Source organism: Molossus molossus, unplaced genomic scaffold, assembly GCF_014108415.1.
Source record: "Molossus molossus isolate mMolMol1 unplaced genomic scaffold, mMolMol1.p scaffold_m16_p_11, whole genome shotgun sequence".
In the NCBI taxonomy this organism is placed as follows: Eukaryota; Metazoa; Chordata; class Mammalia; order Chiroptera; family Molossidae; genus Molossus; species Molossus molossus.
Window position 1 is genome coordinate 96,712,510 of NW_023425346.1, and position 21,909 is coordinate 96,734,418.

General features: G+C 39.4%; 1 protein-coding gene across 1 annotated transcript in view; it reads left to right on the forward strand.

Moving 5' to 3' along the window:
* NYAP2 (neuronal tyrosine-phosphorylated phosphoinositide-3-kinase adaptor 2) overlaps nucleotides 1-21,909 on the forward strand; it is a 232,329-nt gene that overhangs the window by 162,888 nt on the left and 47,532 nt on the right. The window contains exon 5 of the mRNA XM_036254666.1: nucleotides 17,417-17,623. Within this exon, the coding sequence (XP_036110559.1) occupies nucleotides 17,417-17,623 (207 nt within the window). The remainder of the gene's footprint in view (nucleotides 1-17,416; nucleotides 17,624-21,909) is intronic.

The following is a 21,909-nucleotide window of genomic DNA, read 5'->3' on the forward strand; positions in this document are numbered from 1 at the left end:
AGGAAAAAATAAATAAAGTTAGCATTTGAAAACGTCAGTGTCAGAAAACAACAACAAACCCTGGGATTTTGTATAAAAACATGTGTGCAACCAGAGATATAGAAAGAATGCTAACCTCCTAAATACAGATTAACTAGTTTAAGTAGGTAAGGCATGAAGTGACAATCCGTAATAGTTCTCATAAATGAAAGGCTGCAGACACAAAAATAGCTGTTGAAACACTTCATTGTCAATTTTCTCATTTCTTATTAACTTCCAGGGCTTTCCTAGTCAAGTCTTTATCCAGATGCTAATCAAGCAGGGGTTTGCTTTGCACATCCATTGTTAATATTCACCCCTCGCAGTCAAATGAAACCTGCAGCGTGAGGCTTCTCTGGTTAAAAGCAGTCCTGACCTACTTCCCTGAGAAATCAATAGGAGACTTACAAAAGCTCACGAGCAGCCGGCGGTTAAGGCCAGTTCCTAATCCGTGTTGGTGCGAAATGTGTGTATCCCTGGGCCTCCGTATTCTTTCTTTCTTTATGAATTTTTAAAGTTCTTCTGACAGAGAAGACCATGGAGGCTGTGGAGCCCGATGAGGGGAGTCATACCTGAGTTTTGTGTCCCTGGGGTCGGTGAGCTCATGCGACAGCTGCATTTGTAGTGGCTTCCGATGAGCACACACCCCTAGGTCTGGAGCTGAGGAAGAAAAATAAAGGCCTGAAAGGCACCCACTTGCATTCAAATATAACCTACAAAGGAGCAAAATGGAATCTATCAGAATAAGTTCTCAGACTCCTGTGTTCCAAGGCTTTAGAAAGTAAGAACATATAGTATATTGCAAACCTTTCTGAAGACTTGTATGTCAGATACCTGAATTGTAGGGTTATGAAATATGAACACCAACAAAACCAGAGAGACAGAGGAGTCACCAGGGCTGGCAAGAGCACGCTGTGTCTCCATCTGGTGAGGGGCTCCTACTAAAGAGCGAGTATGTTCCCATCAGGTGGTAATGTGCAGCCACATAAGGGGTCCATGTGAAACTTTATGGAAATAAAAGATCAGCCTTATGCTAAATTCTAGAATACTGAATTAGAATGGGGTGAGTCTATAAAATTAATAGAAGAATGGATGTTCCGTGTAAATATCTTCTATGCCCCTGGTTAAGTTTATTTCCGATTATTTTATTCTTCTCAGTGCTATGAGTACATGAATGTTTTAACTATGTATATGCATACAAGCAATCTTTTCTCCCCCAGAACTGATTTTTCCTTATTGAATTTAGAGAGAGAGAGAGAGAGAGAGAGAGAGAGAAAGGAAGGGAGAGGGAGAGAAACAGAAACCTATGAGAGAGAACATCAATTGGCTGCCTCCTGCATGCCCCCCAACTGGGGACTGGGCCCACAACCTGGGCATGTGCCCCGACAGGGAATTGAACTGGTGACCTCTTGGTGCATGTGTCGAAACTCAACCACTGAGCCACAGAGACTGGGCCATACATGCAGTCTTTTATTTATTCAATGAACATTGATCAAATGCCTACTGTGTACCAGGCACTATTCCAGGTGCTAGAATCTTTGCTTTGAAATGTTGGTCAAGAATTCAATGGAAGATGAGAGATACATTTACGAATAGAGAGAGCATCTTCTGAGGGAAGACTTGGCAGTCAACAAAATTATTAATTACAAAGATGGAAATAGTAAAGAAGAAGACTAGCAGATTTAGAACTGAGCATTTTAGCAAGATGTTCTCTTTGTCTTTGTCCCTGGCGTCTGCACTGTGCAGTCCTGGTGCTCTCAGCCTGTGTCACAACACGGCATTAGGTCCTAAAGCTTATGGTGCTTGGGCATCAGAAGTCCTCCAGCGGCCTGGGTGTGTTTGGAGACCCCAAGGAGATGCATGATCCATATAGCTTCATCTTTACAGTCTTGTATTATATACAGTACTGCTCTCTCCTCATCCTCTTTTTATTGTTTTTTTCTTTTCTTCTGCCTTTTTCCCTATTCTTTGACTCATGAGCCTCATGCAAAACAATGGCTATCATAATTCTCTGTGGCCTTGTTCATCATTCAGATTGATTTTGCCACAAAGAAGTCTGCTACCAGATAACTTGTGAAACAAGACATCACAGTAATAAAAAAGTCTCGGTAATGTCAGAAATAAGAAATAGCATGTAATTCAGGCCCTGGCTTTGTTTTCCATTTAATTTGCAAACAATGAAAAAGAAACCCCTTTATTCCTGAGCCACTTTGTGATTCAGCAGTTCAAACATACATTGCGTGTGTGTGTGTATGTAAAAGGCCATGGAGAAAAAAGAATGACAGGTGTTGAAACAAGGGACAAGTGACATGAACTTAAACTGAAAGAAAGCTGAAAAAATGATAACAAAAGAAAATGGAGGGAGGGGATGTAGGAGTGAGGGAGAAACGAATAATATTGCCACATAAAATTTCCAAGAGAACCTTGTGTCTTACCCTTCTAGGCTCCAAAAATATGGTGGAGAATAAGATCATTGATTACCTACTCTCTGTTCTTAGACTATGACTTGCATAGTAGGAGCTCAGTAAATATTTGCTAGACCTTCGACATTGTCCTGTTTAACTCCTTCATATTTACAAAGTGAAATGCAAAGAGCTTCAATGACTTGAGCGAAAAATAATGTTGTGTAGAAGCACAATCTGAAACAAATTCGAACTCTCCTAAATCCCCTCTAAATATTAAGATACCAATATTTAAATATGTTTCTATTGGTTTTGCCTATAGTCTTACTTGATCTTGACTAACCTTTTGAAATACCATTTGGCAGGGGGTGGGGGGTGTCAAATCTTGTTCATTGGAAACTGTACCCTAACAACTGTTGTTTTTCTCCTTCAAATTTATATGTATATTCTCCCCAAAGAATACTATAAAAAACTTTAGATTGGCCAACAATGATGCCCAAACATCATTTATTTCTCTAATGAAGAAAAATAATATATTTATTTTTTTTAGAGAGTTGGTGAATTAACATCACCAAGAAATGTAGTACTGTATATATTCAGTATTGTAGCCATCCATATATTTTCCCAGAAGGCTTAATATTCCTGCTTTTCTTTTCTTATAAAACCATAATAGCTAATACTTCTTTAACTCCCCACCCCCAAATATAGCTATTAGTAACTGTGATTACAACATCTAAGTTTGGCATTTACTTTGATAGAAATGAAATATTATTACCCTTCATGATGAAGGAGTTCTTCTTCTTAGCATTAAGTGTTTGCTTCAGAAACATTTATGAATTTATTTTCAGAATTACATCTTTTAGGAAGAATGGAAATGATATTTTTCTTCCTATGCATTAATATTTTTAGTGACTGAATGTCTCTGTTTCTTTTAAAGAAGATTAAAGCATTTCTCCATCTGCCTGTTAAAATGATTTGAATCTTAATTAAAGTTGATTGCACCTGTGCATATATTCAACTACCCACACACCTCCCACCTACTAGTGGAAAAGCTTGTCATTCCTTCAAAAATTAAAAGAGGGAACTATGACCTTTAAAAAAAAATGCATAGGCGTAGGAAACAGACAATACTGAGAAGTATAATTTTTTTTCTTTTTTAGTTATCTTTGATCAATGACTTTTTATCTTCTAATTATTATTAAAAAGTTGGTTATCTATCTTAAACTGCTGGCTTCCTTTTCACTGATAAGGCAGACTAACTGAAGAAGCAAAGTAAAAGAATCAAAATTCAACAACAAATTCACACCCACCCACTCACTAGTTGCTTGTGTGCATTTCTTCACTTTGTCCGTGTAATCTTTCCTTATTGTGAAGGTCATAAAATCTGATGTAGCAAAACATTTTTCTTCTCCAACAATATAATTTGTAGAGGAATTCTAATAAATAAAAACCTTGATTAGTTCCTTTTTATTTTTATTTTTTTTTCTTTTCTCTTGAGTAAGAAAGGATACTTAAAATACTTTCAGCTAAAATAGAAAAACCATGAAAATAAAGGACCCAGCCAGTCTACAAAAAGAATAATGAAACGTATATTAAATGTTGTTTTAAAATGTTCCATTAAGTATAGAATGGTGGTTCTGAACCCTGACCTCACTTACAAATCTCTTGGGAGCTTTTTAAAACCACCAATGTAACGGCCTCACCCTCTGCCATCCTGTGGCCCTGGCATGGGTATCATTTGAAGATTCCCAGTTGTTCCTGGTATGCATTTAGGACTGAGAAACTCTAGTATAGAACATATTCTGGTATTTCTCAGTAAAATCTTAAAGTGGAGGATCCTTGAGCCCAGATGCTTCATTTAAAGATAAACCAATGAAGGCTCAGAAGGGGAAAGCAAGTTGCCCAAGGCCTCATAGCTAATTAGGGGCTAAGTCTGAACTGGTACCCAGGGTGTCACTTACCCCTAAGACAGCTCTGTTTACACTGTGCAATGCTAAGGCTGGGACCTCCCAGATCACAGCATTCAGAGATATGAACCCTCAGCACTTGGTTGCTAAATTGCTGGTATGAATCCATGCACTGCATTATTAGCAGTTTTATATCCTCCAACATCATCTAAGCCATTTCTATAAAAATGTGGCAACACGCCATGCAACAGGAACTTCCATTTTGATCCCATATGCCTAATAGTAATTTCCTATGCACGTTAACTCAGTCTTGAGGATATGTAAAAATGTCCTACTTCACAAAGTCTTCTCAATTTAGAAAATGTCTAGTGACAGAGTATTGCTTTGATCTTTCTAGACGTTCTCTTTCCTTTGTTCAAAGTGTTATTTGGAAATTGTTGCTTAAAAAAAATAGGTGGGAACAGAAATGCTGTAGAGGTATCGATAGAATTGCACTTGTTTTCCCCCTGTAGACGAAAAAGTTAATTTTAATTTCTTGCATCTGATAGATAATTGGTTACTTTCTCCCAGTGGCCCAGTGATTCTGCTCATAAAGCCAAATCTTCTTGAATATTTATCTCACAAAAGGGCAACTCAAATTATAGTCATGGTTCCTTTATTCTCTTTATACCACAGTTTCTTCTCCTCGAACTTGACATCTTTGCTTCTGCACTTTGGCTGTGTGGTTGTTCATGATGCTGGCTGCACCTAAAAATATTTTGTGTGTAAAACCTCCCCTCTTCTGTCCTATGGCAGCAATAATTAGTTTGAAAATCTCCTTAAAACAGGCCAAGGTTGTAGTTTTAGGAATATCAAGCTTCTGTGTTTGAACATTTTGACCAAAATATTATTTCTATAATGTATTTAGGTTCACATGAATCTCATTTCCCTTTAAATGAGGAAACTAAGTATTTGATTTTAAGACTTGGCCCCTTCTTTTATAAATATGTAGACATTCAGATCCGGAAGGCATCTTAGAAATATGGTGATCTATGCCCGGCTGGTGTGGCTCAGGGGTTGAGCATCGACCCATGCACCAAAAGGTCACTGGTTCAATTCCTGGTCAGGGCACATGCCCAGGTTGTGGGCCAAACTCCTAGTGGGGGAATACAGAAGGCGGCCAATCGATATTCTCTCTCATTGATGTTTCTATCTCTCTCTCCCTCTCCTTTCCTCTCTCTCTAAAATCAACAAAAAATAAAAAGAAATATGGTGATCTAAATCCCTTATTAGGGAGATTAGTCCAAAGAAGCTCAGAAAGTAAGAAAACACCCACTGTCACCCAGGTGATGGCAGAACCATTACCAGTGTCAGGTTTCCCCAACAATTAAAGAAGTCTGCGTTAGCTGGTCTTAATTCAGCATTACTGAGACCGTAAGGAGGAGGGAAAATGTAGAAATCACATATGTTTGAGTCCCTGTGGCCTCTTTTCTCTAAACTGAGATTCTCTTTTTAGATTGTTATGTTAATTTTCTGCCTTGTGTCCTGCTTAAGAATGACTTTATCATCAGGTCTTCTGTAACTGTTGGCATATGATTTTGGAGTTTGTCAAAAGATACAGATATCTTAAGACATCCTAAGTCAAAACGTGTGCCAGACCCAGGTTATAAAGGTCTTATAACCGTAAAACTCTGTTTGTCGAGTATTTTAGAATTCCATTTATCTCTCTCAGAGATTTTTATCAGCAGTTTCTCTGTAAAATATGTAAAGAATTTGATGGAGAGGGAATAAGATTCGTTTCAGTAATGTTGGGTCCTAAATGGAAAGAAAACCAAAGGGCAGCCATTAGCATTAATGGCCGAGAACTGTGGACATATATATTTAACATGGTAAATTATGGAGATGCATATGCATTGCATGCACTATTATGAAGTAAAAAAGCTTTTTTAACAATAAGGACACTTTCCATAAGTATGTTTCATTTTTTAAAATATGTATTTTATTGATTGTTGAGAGAGAGAGGAAGGGAAAGAGAGAAACATAGATGTGAGAGAGAAACATCTATTGGCTGCCTCTTGCACGCCCCCTACTGGGGGTCAAGCCCATAACCTGGGCATGTGCCCTGACCAGGAATCAAACCAGGACCTCTCAGTCCATGGGCCAGCGCTGAATCCACTGAGCCACACTGGCCAGGCATATGCTCCATTTTTTAATATGCAGAGAATTGACTCTGAGTTCAGGGTAGTTATTTAATAAATTCTTAATATAACCTTGTCTAGTATTTCTGTATATCTTGATAACAGATTAAGACCGGACAATGAGGTTGGTTAATTAAAAGAAAAAAAAAAAATGATTTTCTCATCATTGAACAGAGGATTGATTTTGAATTCCAAAAAATGATTTTCATCTGGTAAATAGTCCCAAGTTCATCTGCATTGGATGCAAACACTAGAAACTGTTTATAAAAAGATACATTACAAACAATTGTGTATTTCTGCATCTTTTTGTCTATGTCGGTCCACCCTATTGAAAAGGATGTTTAAGAAATTGATGACATCATAATGTTGATGACATCGTAATGTTAATGGTGCTATCTGGATCTCTGTGGATTTCAAGATGGTGCTAATAATGAGCCTTTGACCTGGGATAACCCCTCCCACATCCTTCTCCTGGTCCTTGTTGTGTGCTTCTCCTGGGAGAATCTTCCTTTAGTCCTCATGGCATCAGCACACCTGCACCTCAAAAATAAATACAAACTCTGTAGCCCATCACTTAAAATCTTCCTTAATTTGTTTTTCTTTGTAATGTAAATGATGGTCCCATTCTTTCCTAATATTCGGGTTCCTTCCAGACAGGCTAACTGTATTATGAAGGCTGAATCATTGTTCCTCTCCATCCTTCTTTTGTACATATTCATTTGTGCCAGTTTGTCAACCTGGAAGTTTGTTGTGAGGCAGAATCAGTTCTGGGGAGGACAGACCGAAGGAACGGTTAGTACCCCCTGCCTGCAAGACTGTCTGTCTCACCCTCACCTTCTCCTTGCTGTGGTTCGAATCGCTATTTAATCAAGATTTCTTCAACTCCCAACTAGGAAAACAACCTATTCTACCCCTTCATTGCACTCTACCATCTCTTCTTGTTGTCCTTGTCAAACTCCAATCCTGTATTAGCTCATGGAATTGTCTTCCCTCTCAGAGTAGGAGACCCAGAGGGCAGAGGTCATGGTGTTTGTGTTCCCTACCCCCTTCCGTCACTGTCAAGGTCAAGGTGCCTGGCATGCAAGTGTCTACACAGATGGAGCAAGGCATGTACATTTTGCCATGGATTGAAAATAATAAGAATAGATGTATATAGATAGAGATAGAGATAGATAGAGATATGGATATAGATATAGATATAGATCATTTTTTTGCTTGACTTTTTTATCAAGGCAATTCATAAAATACTTTAGAATTAACTGCTAAAGGTAACCTTGAAAAAATGACCAATTTTTGTGTTCTGACTTCTTTCGCCGTTACTGATAAATATCACTCGATAACCCTGCGTTGGGTTACACAGTGTACTGCAGGAAGAGTCATCCAGTCCACATCCCATCTGAGCACTGCTGTGGGCTTCTTATAACCTGTGTTGAAGTGTCTCAGGAGGTGAGTTATGAATAATCTTTACCATCTAGACTGACATCTGATTTCTCTCAAATCTCAGCATATTCATTTCCCTGCTTTACGCAATCGTCATTTTTTTAAAAAAAAAAGAACATTTTTTTTATTCTTTTAAAATAAGGTAAATAATACTCCTTAAAAGAACCCAAAGGAAACAAACTGAAACAAAGCATCACTGGTGCAGCTGTTTAGAGAGACCTGAGTTCAGAGCACGATCCCTCCACTTACCGCCTCTGACTGGCCTTGAGCGCTTATCAACCAATCGGACCGTCCTTTTTCCTGACCAGTGAGGGCTATCATTACCCTGCCTGCGACGGCTGCGTAAGGACTGGAAATGCTATTTTTTAAAGAGTCTAGTGCAGCATCTGACCCGTAGTAGCCACTGCTTCCACAGATGCTCCAGTCACAGTGCGCTGCTGATGCCGTGAGCCCTGGTTACAGGGACCTGTCTGCCTTTCCTGCAGTTTCTAACAAACGTTCACTTTCCTTTGTACAAACAGGAACAACAGTTAGGGTGTCATATTTTTTTTTGGAAACTAGGACCCCTATTTAGTTCAACTCTCCTAATCAGGTGGCAGAAAGAAATGTTGGACCCTGAGTTTGCCAATGGTCCTGACCTAATCACGGGTGTTTTTAAGAGCCCGCTGTCTTAGTTTGTTTTCCTGTTCACTGTGATTTGATTGGAAGGAAAATCAAAGTATAAAAAACTCACCTGGAAGCGTGTAAAATATTCTGATATTTAAAGTGAGATATTGATTAGAATAAACATGATGATGTTGTTGAAACTTCATGAACCATTTTGCTTCTGTCAGAACTTTGTATGGTAGACTTAGGAGAATACTTAGAAATAATTTCTTTCAAATCTATTTTATCTGAGAAAAACTAAGGCTCAGGAAGAGATATTTTATTGAACTAATCTAAGAATGGACCCTAGATATTTCTGGGAAATATTTTAATTTATTTTTAATTTCCCCCCAAATATATCTAATTTGTATCTAAATTATTTTTTTTACTTTAAAAATATAATCAATATTTACTTTGCGAAAAAATTTTAAATCTTATTTTAAAAATTATTTCTTGGAATTTTCTTCTTTGCTCCTAATTTGGATGAAAAACTCTTTGGGAAAAAAATAGGAATCACTGTCTTCATTCAAATGAATAAAAAAGCATATAAGATATTTGAATGACCATTTCAGAGGCTCACCCACTTCCACATTAAGCACATACTTATTGAATAGTATTAGGATTTAAAATAGTTACTAAATAATCTATCGGGATGGATTAATCAGTTTTATAAAGTATTTTATTACAACTAGACTTAAGAGAGAAGCATTGCTTGTTGAATACTTACACTGTATTTGGCAATTTAACTAATCTCTATGCCCTTTATTTTTCTGTCCCTATGCCAACAAAAATATTGTACTCATTAGGAACTCAAGGATTTTATATTTAGACTGTATTTTGCAGGAGAAAAAAATGAGAAATAATATCTGTCAAAGTCTGTATTAGGAGAATCCAACTGTAGAGCTATAGCAAACAACTGCAGAACCTCAGTGACTTAATATAATATGACTTACTTCGACTTCATGGCATAGGTCATGACTTATGTTACAGTCAGATGCCAATTAATCAGGGGGTTCAGTGGAAGATGAACAGTTCTCCCACCATTATTGGGAAGTTTCCATCTGGTGACTCTTCCAGCACCTGACACTTAGAAATCCCCAGCCAGCTGGAGGGGAATGCAGGGGGATGAGTCTCATGAGAAGTTGTATGCCCAACCCTGGAGGTGGTGTGCATTCCTCCAGCCACGTTCTCACAGCCAGACCTCAGTTGTATGACTGTCTCTAACTGCAAGGAATGCTGGGAAGTAGGTTTCACAAGGTGTCCAGTGATAACAAACAGGTCTGGTGAGCCCCTGGCTAGTTTCTGTCCACAGGTCCTCTTGGCTTCTGCATTACAAGAATACGTGAAAGCATAAATTGCATTCTCTGAACAAATTGTCTCTTTGTCCTGAAATCCTAGAATCTCTTAAAGAAAGTGTTATTAAAATAGGGCAACACTTGAACTATGCCTGGTGACTTCAGTGAAGGTGTTTTTTTTTTTATCCTCACCCGAGGACATTTTTGCATTCATCTTCAGATAGATGGATGCAAGAGGGAGGGAGGAAGAGAGAGAGAGAGAGAAAGAAAGAGAGAGAGAGAGAAATTAACATCGATGTGAGAGAGATCGATGTGAGAGAGACACATCGACTGGCTGCCACCCAGTAAAAGTTTTTTTGTTTGTTTGTTTGGGTGGAGATAATTTGGCAATATCGCTACAATCCTCATACACCTTGAATCAAAAAGGAGTATACTCAAGTCATCTGGGCATTTAATTGAGAGTTTTTAAAGACTAAACATGGTCTTTGAAATTCTAGCTATTATTCCATGACTACGAAGGAGTGCTATTTCTTGCAACCATGAAAAAATCTGTTGAATATAAGTAACAAGTTTCAGTGACTTACGGTGAGAGGTACATGCTATGTGTGGCCAGGAAACCTGTCTCTTGATCAGAGCTTTGCTAATTGCCATTTGTGTGACCTTGAACAAGTTGTGTAAAGGTTCTGAGCTGTTGTTATACCTATAAAATTATTAGGATTCTTTGCATAGTCTATCCTACTTCAATGTGCCTCATCTATTTTATTATCTTACTAAATATTGTGCTTCATCTAATTTATTAAAACCAAGGTTTCACCCTGTGCACCTTCTGAACACAAACCTGGACTTTCCAATTATATTTAAAACCATGAAATCTCCAGATGCCTGAGCTCTTGTTCTTTCTCTATTTATATTTAGAGGTGTTCCTTAGGTGTTGGAATTGACATAACTGACCCCAGTGACAGAATTCACATGAAAGAGAAGCAGTAATAAAATCAAAACATTGCCTCTGCTCCCTGGTGCCTTTTTATTGTGGAGACATGGAGCCTTTGCCCTATTTTCCCTGAAGAGAACCCCAGTGCTTGCCTGGACTCGTAGGTAAACCGTGTCAGGTTGTCTGGCTCTGATCAGCTCCAGACACTACAGTTTTAAAAGACACCATGACCTGCAATTAGTGTCCGAGGTGACCAGGAAGGTGAGAGTTCTAGATCTCTATTCTGAAGAAGACATGACTAAGGAGAGACAGATTCCCTCACTCTGGATTCTAAAGGACATTCACCTGAAAACAAAAAACGGGTCCTAAGTTGCTCCAGAAACATACCTACCAATAAGCAACAAATGGTAGGTTTTGGGGGGAGGCCCACGTGAGTTCTTGATAAGAGCTTTCTAGAAATTAAAGATGTTCATAGTTGAGCCAAGTTTTCCGACGAGGTGGTACCTCCTCCCTCCCTGGAGCAATCCTCCCAGAGGTAGAATATCATCTCAGCAAAGACATATACACGCACCTTGCTTTTCATGTTGCAGTTGTGGTTTCCAAGGGTTCTTTCAGCTCTAAAATGTGATGACTGAATCTAATACCCATCTAATGATGCAATTTAGTTCAGTGCCTCCTCCAGCACTTCAAATGTATTGTCTTTTCTGCCTAATTAATCCACCTTGATCACCTTTCATTATTTTCAGTGTTCAGCAGTTGGAATAGGATGGAGAGACTGTTATCCTGCTGAGCACACAAATAAGAAGGGACAATTCTGGAGCATTATTGTCCGCTGGAAGTTCAAACACTTGTCAACAACACAGCTCTGGTATCTCTATTGCCAGGCACAATTAGAGTCCCTATTTTGTAACCAAGGGATCCCTAGGTGAGAATCAAAAATTCAAGAATAACGGCAGTTGCAAACCACAGATAAAAAAGGCTCTTGTCTAAATTATCCGAATCATCTAGATGTTCACAGAAACAATTAAATAATATAACACATAAATCCTTTTAAGTATGACAAAAGACAAGACAAGAAAAGAACATGAAACGTTATGTTCCCTTATGAAAATGCTGTTACTAATCACATTTCTAAATAATATTTATTTTCCCAGGGAAATATCGTGTTTTCTGCTCTATCATTAGTAAGTCAATTAGATACATGTATGGGTTAACAAAGGAAATGATATTGGTTATAGTAACGAATTCATGTTTGTCATGGAGGTTATTGGTTCATGCCATGGCCCATGTGCTGTGATATGGGAGAAGTGGGGAGAGAGGTTGTGAATCAGGTCCTAAGTTGGGGTTAGATCTGAGAGTAAGAAATAATGAGCAACTTTCCTGAAGCATTCAGGAGTTCATTCACCCTGTCTGTTTTCACTGTGGCCTCTGTTAGATATTGAGTCTTTAGTCTGAAGAAGCTTACAGTCTATGCCAGGCCAGACATATCCATCAACAATTGCATAACCTTTCTAGCTACAGTAAGAAGAAGCTTGGAGAAGGATAATGCTGTCAGTTTTCACAGAGTGGAGTTCCCCAGAGAGCCCTATGTGAGGTTCATCAGTGCTCTATTATTTTCTTTGTCTCTAGAGCTGGGAAGGGATTTTTCGGTCGTGGAGATTTGTAAGATGCCTCACTACCGTTTCACTGTTCAGAGGGTGGATGTTGTTGAGGAAGAGTGGATCAGAGATTCTGAGAAAGCTCAGTTCAGGTGTGGGTCAGATCTGATGATGAAAGCCACCAGACCTGGGGGGCCAAGTGGTTATAGGTTACCCGAGGTTCGGGGCAGGAAGGGAGAGTGAGAGGAATGAGTTAGAATCGAGAGAGACAAATGTAGAGCCAGAGACAAAGCAAAAAGAGGCAGAAAATGGGAAAACATTGAGAGGAAACTTCAGAGTTACCAGCATGAGATGCTATAGATTGGAACCCTGGAGAGAATATTTCAGTCATGGAAAGATTGCTCCTGGTCTCTTATTATGTGTCGTTCTTTAACTTAAACACCATAAAAAGCTCAAGACAATAATATGCAGAACACACAAGCTTAATGACAAATGTAATGTAATAATACATATATTTTTCACAGCAAGTTTTCAATTCAAGATCTATCTTCAATGTGAGAATCTGATTTGGGGTGAATAGTCAACATTCAGCTGCTCATTGATGAACAGAGGAAGAGTACATTCTGTGTAGTTGGCCCTGTGCTACCTGCTGGGCTGTAACTGTGAAAATAACATAGATTTCACACAAAAGTCTACCACAGTACCTGGACTGTTCAGGAAAGTTAATGTTACCAAAACAAAAATTTTCTAACAGGCTTTCAGAAAACACTGAAATAGACGGACGTGGATAAATATGTCCTTGTTTCTCTGAACAGATGTCTTTGAGCTTTCAATACATTTTATTATATATATATTTCTCAGACTAATTGTCTACTTTTCATTTGTCTCTTTCAAAAGTTCTTTTGAAGATTTTCCTATTTATTTTAATTAGAAAATGTGTAATGTAGGAAGTTGTACTTGAATGCATAGGAAACAGACTCATTCTCAAATAAAATGCTCAGTAAACATAGTAATGAGTTTCTTACAGACTTTTCAGTTCTATCTCCAATTTAGGAGGCAGATGTTAAGGTATATGTCTGAGTAGCCTGATTTCTTCAATCCTTTTGTTCCAGTTTTCCTAAATGCACCTGCCAAAATTCACCAAAGTCTAACCTCTGGGACTTGAAAACAAAAAAAGGCAGAAAAAAAGGGGAAAAGACTCCTTTTTGTTTCCATAGCTGTATGGGGCTTTTATTCAGTTGAGGTTAGAGACCTAAGTGCACTTTCCTCCTATGTGTGTGAGAGCAGTTCGAGAACAAAGAAACTGACCTTGATGGAGGTGCCTGAACAGGCATCCTCAGCCTTTCATATTTAAGTCGTTGTCCTAATCTTCAAGAACAATATTGGACCCACCGTTAACCTGGAGCATTTTCTTTTTTAGTTTGGCTAGTTTCAATTCCAGTGATCAAAGACTGTGTGTGTGTATGTGTGTGTGTGTGTGGAAAAGAAATAGTAAATATTTAATGCTGATAGTGGAGACAAATACAGAAGTCAGTAAAAAGTGAGCATCCCAATGGTTTGTTTAAAATCTGGAAGAAGAAACAACGAGGTGACAGAAATGGGTCATCAGGCTTTGAGGCTGTGACATTTGGAAACCAGAGTGTATTTTTCTTTGAACCTGTGAATAACTAACTTGGAAATCATCTAAGATGTTTTTTACCCTGATACTTGTTCTTTTTCATTTGACTTAGGGCACCGACAAGCAAGTGTTGGTTAAATTGTTTTGCTGACATATTTATGCTGGAATGCATTATTTAAAAAATATTCTGGCTTGCATTTGACTTCATTGTAGCTGGGACGTAGGCTTACATCCAGGCTCATTTAAAGACCAGAACCCTTTCTGAGGTTGTTGGTGTGAGGTTACTTTCCTGGTTTAAGTTCTAGCTCATGGGATGACACTCGGGACATGTGTTTACACAACTGTATAGCATCTTGGAGCTGGAAGGGACTATAGCAATGTGAAAGTAAGTGAAGCCCAAACAAATGAACTTAGGCAAAGGCTGTTTATTCAGAGCTTGCAATTCCAAGCCACCAGCATCTACATTTGGCAGAGACTCAGAGCAGGGAGGAGAGCAGGAAACCTTTATAGTGGGAAACAGAGAAAGCTTCAGCTATGCCCCGCTTGGAGGCTGTTGGCCTGGGAAGCTGTGCTCAGGCTGACGAAAAGCAAGTATCCTCTGTAATTAATTTTGGGTGCATATATAACTTTCTCTGGTTGGCCCTATGTTGGAAGCTGGCCCAAAAGTCCTGGCTGTTTGGGGTGAATTGTTACATGGGTTTGGCTTCCTGGCTTGGTTGCTAGAGATAATGGTCTGACTTCCAAAAGTCTGACTTGTAGGTAATAAGTTGGCTTCCTGGGCTAGTTACTATAGATAATGACTTAGAGATCTCTGTTTGCATGTGGCTGGCATATCCAGTCTCTCTGTGATCATCTAGTCCAAATGTAGAAAGATTAAAATAAATTCATAAAGGACAAATGGCTATAATATTTAATTTAATATTACTTTTTACATGTGTGGCACTTAATAGTTTTCAAAATATCTTAAAATGTAGGATATCATTAGATCCTTTTAATACAAACGAGGAAGTTAGTTCGGCTGGTGTGGCTCAGTGGTTGAGCGCCGACCCATGCTCCAAGAGGTCGCCGGTTCGATTCCTGGTCAGGTCATGTGCCCAGGTTGTGGGCCTGATCCCCAGTGGAGGGCATGCAGGAGGCAGCCAATCAATGTTCTCTCTCTTCTTCTCCCTTCCTCTCTCTCTAAAATCAATAAAGGAAAAAATATTTTTTTAAAAAATGGGAAAGTTAGAGCTGGGATTATCTCCATTTTGTAGTTAAGAAGAATGAGATCCAAGAGGACAACCCAAGTGTTCTGTGACATGGTTCACTAACCCAAGAGCATGGCCAAGGTCGCAAAGCCGGGCCTCTCAGATGCCTTACCCAGGGCTGCTTAGGACTTTGCAACCCGTTCTGGCTCTGCCCCACAGGTGTCACCCTATGCTGATGTGAGGATGGTGGGGAAACCGAGTGTGACACGTCTGTCACACGGCAGAAAGCTGATGTGCGATTGAACTTACACACAAAGAAAACAAAATACAGATTCTCTGAATCAGTTCTGTGATTTCTTTCACTTCAGTCTTTCTCAAAGATCCCTTATTTGAATGAAATGTTCAACCTGATGAATTTTACACATTGTGATTGTTAGATGATCAGATTTTGAAATGACAGCTAGTTCTGTGCTGCTTTAATATACCTGTAACATTCACTCGCTTCTCTCATTCCGTTAAGAATGCTGCATTTCCTACACACATCAGAAAGATGCTGGAAGATTTGAGAACCTTACTACATTACTAAATTAAATAAATACCTATGGAGCAGCAGGAGAGGTGTGCTAGAAGCAGCAAATGAAACAAACAAAAAACAAGCAAAATCACTGCACTTAGACCCTGCCTTTAAAGAACTCAGGGTCTTTTGCTAAGAGTAAATACATAGAAAGATGATATAAGACTATCTCAGTGCAGAGATGACGATATACTCAGCATAGGGTGGCAAATGTGTGGGGAAGACCTCAGAGAATACCTAAATTGAGTAACCAGGGCTGTGGAAAGTTAGCTGAGCAGAGACAGGACATGAGGCTAGGACACAGTAACTAGAGAAAACAGCATTGCCGTGGCTAGAGGTGGGATGGAGGGGAAGAAGTTACACCCAACCGAGTGATGTTTCTTGAATACACTGTTCTGGGAGAAGTGACCAAGTTGGAGAAGGAGGGAAAAGCATGATGGTGTAGAATCTTTTGGGTCATGACAAGGATTTTCAACATAATTCTGTGGGTAACAGGACACTTCTGGAAGGATTTTACTCAGAGGTACATCATGAGTAGATTTGCATTTTTTGTTTGTTTCTGTTTGGAAACACTTCTCTCTGCACCTTAGAGAAGGGCTATTCCCTGAAATAACACAGTTCTCATGGTAGCAAGGGGGCAGCGCTCTTAAAACCATCTTCATTCCACGTGTTTTTAAATGCTTCTGTACACGCATTACAGAATGGCTATCACATGCTGACTGATGGGTTTGGGAGCAGCAGCCAAAGAAAGGGAGCGCGAGCTTCTAGCTGGATGGTGGGCTGGGCATCTAGAGCCAATGGTTTAGTAAAAATTGGTATCAGTTCAGCATCTGAAATGTTGAATTTCTGTTTTCAACAGGGACTCAGCCAGCAGGACATTTTTAGTCTAAAGCACCAGAAAATGGTCCTGGCTCGCAATTAAATATTTCAAAATCACTAACAATCAGATAAATTGCTAGTTGAGTCCTGGAGGATAAAGTCACAGAATGATAGAATGGGAGGAACAATGGCTAAGGTAGTGTCATGGGGACAACCGTCATGGGAGGGATGCATGGGGGAAGAGAAGTCATGAACGACACAGACACGCTGTGAGACATGAACAGAACACGGGAAGAAGGACCATCAGGGACGCTTAGAGAATTGAAGATGTCAATAAAAGAATATCAAGGAGTTGTCGGGTGTCTTAGAAATGTCTTCTACATATGCCCACTCCAACCAAGGCGATATTAGCCAACACAGGTTCGGTAGAGTGGCTGGACTGAGTTGTGTCACGGTGGGTAGTGGGAAAAGGTGAGACAATTGAGACAGTGAATGTAAAGCGCATGCTAAGAAGTTTCCTTGAAAATGAGCACAGGGAGGAATTACTGAAGGAGCCTCAATCGCTGAGCTCCTCCTCTTCTCAAGAGAAAGCTCTTCCCCAGTGACACTAACCTGCACTCCTCTGATGAGAAGACCCTGCGTGATCCCCGTCCCTGTGATGTTTAAACGTTGTAATCTCTATTACACATATAAGGTTCTAAAAACATATTGAAAGCATTTAGAAAATTGTTCTTCAATTTATTTAAAGCAATTTGGAAAGGGTTTGACTCTTTTTTAACAGCATGTAATTCTGGTTAACACACAGAATCAACGGAGGAGCTGAAAGTGCGAAGCCACAGCACAGAGCCATTGCCAAAGCTGGACAGCAAAGAGAAGGGACACCACGGGGCGTCTTGCAGAGAGCCTGTCAAAGCTCAGGAATGGGATGGAACACCAGGGCCACCTGTGGTCACCAGTAGACTGGGAAGATGCTCTGTGAGCCCTACCTTGTTAGCAGGAAACCACAGCTCAGGTAAGAAAATAATGATCTCCCTGACAGTAATGCCTCATGTTTCTAGAAACTGCCCTTATGCAATTATCACTTGGAGAACCATAGCACAAATATCCCTTTCCATTCATATTGACAACATACATAGCCCGTCACACAACGAAAGAGAACATAGGTTGGACCACTCCAGGGATCGTTGTTCACAGAGGCAGTACAGTAGTGGTTGATGCTCCTTGGAGCTGTGTAATACAGCAGCCTTGACAACTTGAAGCACTTAGTACTAAATTTTATCTAAAACACCTAGAGTCCTCATAGAAAGCAGTTTTCATTGGTAAAGTTGAAGTGATTTAAAGTTTATGCCTCTTTTGCTTTAAACACGATTTTAGGCAACTGGAAAAAAAATGAACAGAAAGTAAAGTTGAGGATAAAAATGTAAGAAAGATGATCTGAAGGCCGTAGAGGGTGTAGATATTGTGAGGCATGTGAAGTGATGAGCTGAAGAATTTCAACTGGGCATTGGGCATGAGACTACTTTTCCAAATCTAAGTGGAATTAAAATCTGCAACACAATTTGCATTATTAATAGATAAATGCTGTTAAGCTTCAGTTTTTAAAAAGAATATTTTTAAAAATGTTTATTTCCTTTGGACTGATTCATCTACATGATGGACTTACACAGAGCTGTCAATCAAAATAAACAACAAATAACCAGGCAGAGGCCAGTACTTTTCAGGTTTCTGTTCCTTAAGAGTGTTAGGGCTCTGAAGAGAAGACCAGTCTTTAATGTTCTTTTCAACTATGATACTCATCTTGGAAAGCAGTTTACATTAATTTAGCCTGTGGTCTCTCTGATGGCCGTGCACAAGTTAAAATTAAAACAGGATGAATAATTTCTGTATTTGGGAAGGGATATTTTTAGAGCAGTACTCCGGAAAAGCAGAGCAATAACTTCCCCAGACTTAAAATGTAACTCAAAGTTTGGTGATGCAGCTATATCATGTTATCAGGTAGATAACCAACTTAGCAACATGAGTTCAAACCTGGGGGAAAGAATATTATGTGAATTTAGCAGAAATTTAAAAAATATTTTTGATTATTTTTTGAATAGTATAAATAGTTATATATAGGTGTATGAGAAAAAGATATGTGTGCATTAAACATAAAAAACATAGGGAACAAATAGTATTTTGTAGGAAAAAAATGTCACTGCCAAAGAAGGTTGACATCACTACTCAATTGGGAATTATGATTAGTTTCAGGTTTATTATTAGCATTTTTTTTAAATTATCTAAATTTGTACTAATGCTAACCAAAAAACATCCACAGTATCTGCTATTGTGACCAAAGATATATTTTATAAAAACCAAAAGTTACCTGAGTGTTTATTATGTAACCACCATTGTTCTAGGATCTGAGCAAGCAATGATAAATATAAGACATCTCACATTTAGGTGCTCAAATTCAAGTGCAAGACAGACAGGTGGATCATTGCAATATAATGTGGTATGCAGAAATAATATGCAAAACAGAAGAAAAATTAATTTTTCTTGGGAGGTATGATTTTGATAAGAACAATCAAGAGCTTTTGGTAGATTAAACTATAATTGCTTAAGGATGTTACATTTGAGTTAGAGCTTGAAATATTAAGAACTTCTCACAAGATGACAGAAGAAAGAATCTGCCTTCTGGGTGGAAACTTAGAAGGCTGCAGATGGAACCAGGTGTGTTTGGTGTCCGGAGTGGGGGAAGGTTGACTTAAAGAAACTGCAAAGTAGGTTGGGACCAGATAATAAGAATCCTGAAGGGCCTTGTATGTTGGAAAAGCTTTTAGCCACAAAGTACCAATTAGCAGTAGATTAAGTAATAATGACCTTTGTTAACTTCCATAGCACCCAATCTGGAGGTGGGGAGCTTCAATGTTTTGCCACTATTCAATGAGTCATTGAGGACCTGGGAACTTTCTGTCCTTCTAACTCTCTTATCTGATATCCTTGAAGATTTTTTTTTTTCCATAATCACTATGGCTATGACGGTTCTGGGCATCATGCCCCAGTAGACTCTCCCTTTCATTTAGCTGTCAGAACTGGGGAACATATTCTCTGGCCCAATCACTGTGTGAAAGGAAATAGTATTTCCATGGGCTTATAGAAGGCCCATCTTTCCGATAAATCAAGGGGCCTCTACTTTATGCCTAGAATTGAAATCGACCATCGATTTGCAGAGATAAGGCAGGTGACATTGCACACGCAATGGACAGGATCTGCCATATCATGTTTCGGTTTTGAACATTATGTGGTGGATATTTTGTAGTCATTTAATTGTTTTTTTAAGAGAGGTATGCTGGAACTTAGTCTCCATGGTGATAGAGCCAACGATGACTCCACGCTCCAAGCTTGGGTGAACGGGAGGCCATGTGCTGAGACAGGGTGGTCACTGTAAGATGTGGAGCAGGGTTTAGGAGGGAAAGCCAGGACTTCGGTGTGACTGTGTTGAGCTGGAAGCGCTCTGGGACATCTAACTGAGAAGAGAGCAGACATTGGGATTACAGGTCCGGCACTGGAGAGAGTTAGTGGATTTAGAGATTGAGACTGGAGACCTTTGGAATGGTTAAAAGCACAAGACTAAATGATTCTAAACTAGGAGAACAGGAAACAGATGAGAAGGAAATTGTGATTAGACCTTGGGGGATCCAAATATTTCAAAGTGTGGGCAGAGGAGGAAGAACCTGTGAAATAAATGGAGAAGAAACAATGAGATGGTCCACAGTTCACATCTACTGAACACTTAGTTGCATAAAAACAGGTAGTATGTCTGTGACACGGACAGGAGTCGTCCAAGACATTGAGTGTAGACAGAATGTACAACCGACTTTGACTCCCTTCCACTGAGAACTCGGGTAGCATCTCTTTTGCTTTAGGGCATTGAAATCTGCTCTCTGAGCCTTTCAGCTGTTTGTAGAGCAGCAAATTGTCTGCTGACCGCAAGAAATGACAGACATATCTGGAGTCCCTCCCATTCTCCGCCGTAGATCAAAAGACTTCTGTTACATTTTTGACCAAGACATTTTTTTGTGTCCCCATTTAAAGAAATACCGGGACAAATGTGTATTCATGATGTTAGTGCAAATCAGTCAGGGTTTCTTGTGTGCAGTGAAACTGTTATGTGATCACTCAAAAGAGCATAGACTTGAACTTTCAGAAGTCAATGCCTCCCAAATAGACCACCACACTTATATCCATCGAGTCTACCTTTATACCAGTTTTGAGGAAAAAAGGAAAACATGAAAAATGTTTATGTTGGTAGTTTTCATTTCTCTGAGAAGAAAGAACCTAATATGGGCCAATACTATTCTAAAAAATGCCATAGTTCCTTTAGAAAAAAATGTATAAAATACAGTGTCTTAAGTTCACTCACTTTTAATATTTTAAGCAAACGATGCCCTACCAGAAGAGTCTTCGTCCAGAACAGACGAGTGTAACTACATGAAGAGTGAGTTTGGACTTGTTCTTTTGAAACAGAACAGAATGAGTCAGTGTTTACTCTTTCTCTTTCCTCTCTTCACATTTTCTATTCATTATTGTCTCCTTGCCACTGGGCCACCAAATTACTAATCCCCAGAACATACTAGAGCTGTAATGGACGACCTTCCTCCCAAAGCAACAGAGCTACTCAACCCCACACTTGACACCGGAGGGCAAGGAGATCCCACCTGTTCTACCTACAAACCCCCCTCCGTCAGCTTGGCCCCTGGAGTTCGCATTTCATCTCTCTCTCTCTCTTTCTCACACACACACACACACACACACACACACACACACACACACAGTCACTGCTCTCAGTCACAGACTATTGCTTTACCAAAAGTGGTTTAGCCGCTTGAAAAAGTTGTTCTTAACAGCTCTGTTGAGGAATGGAGAGACTGCTGAAGTAAAACAAATGGACGTGTCAGATCTCGATTCTAATTAACGTTGCCACCGGTTGCTGTGGTGCTTTATTAAAGTCACCGCTGTTTAGTAAACCAGGGACTCCCTGGAGGGTGATTTTTGAAGGCGGTGGAGGACTGGGACCCACACGCTCATGAAAGTAACGGGAGAAGTGGAAATTAAACAAGTGAGCATGGTATTGACAAAAATTCAGAATTTAATCACTGAATCAATCAACAAATAGTTTCCAAGCAGCTTGTATCCAGCTCTATAATGCTTTTGGGGGGACAAACACACACACACAAACACACATGCACACACACACGCACACACACACACACAGACACGCACACACACTATAGGCTATATTAAACCTGGTCTTTATCA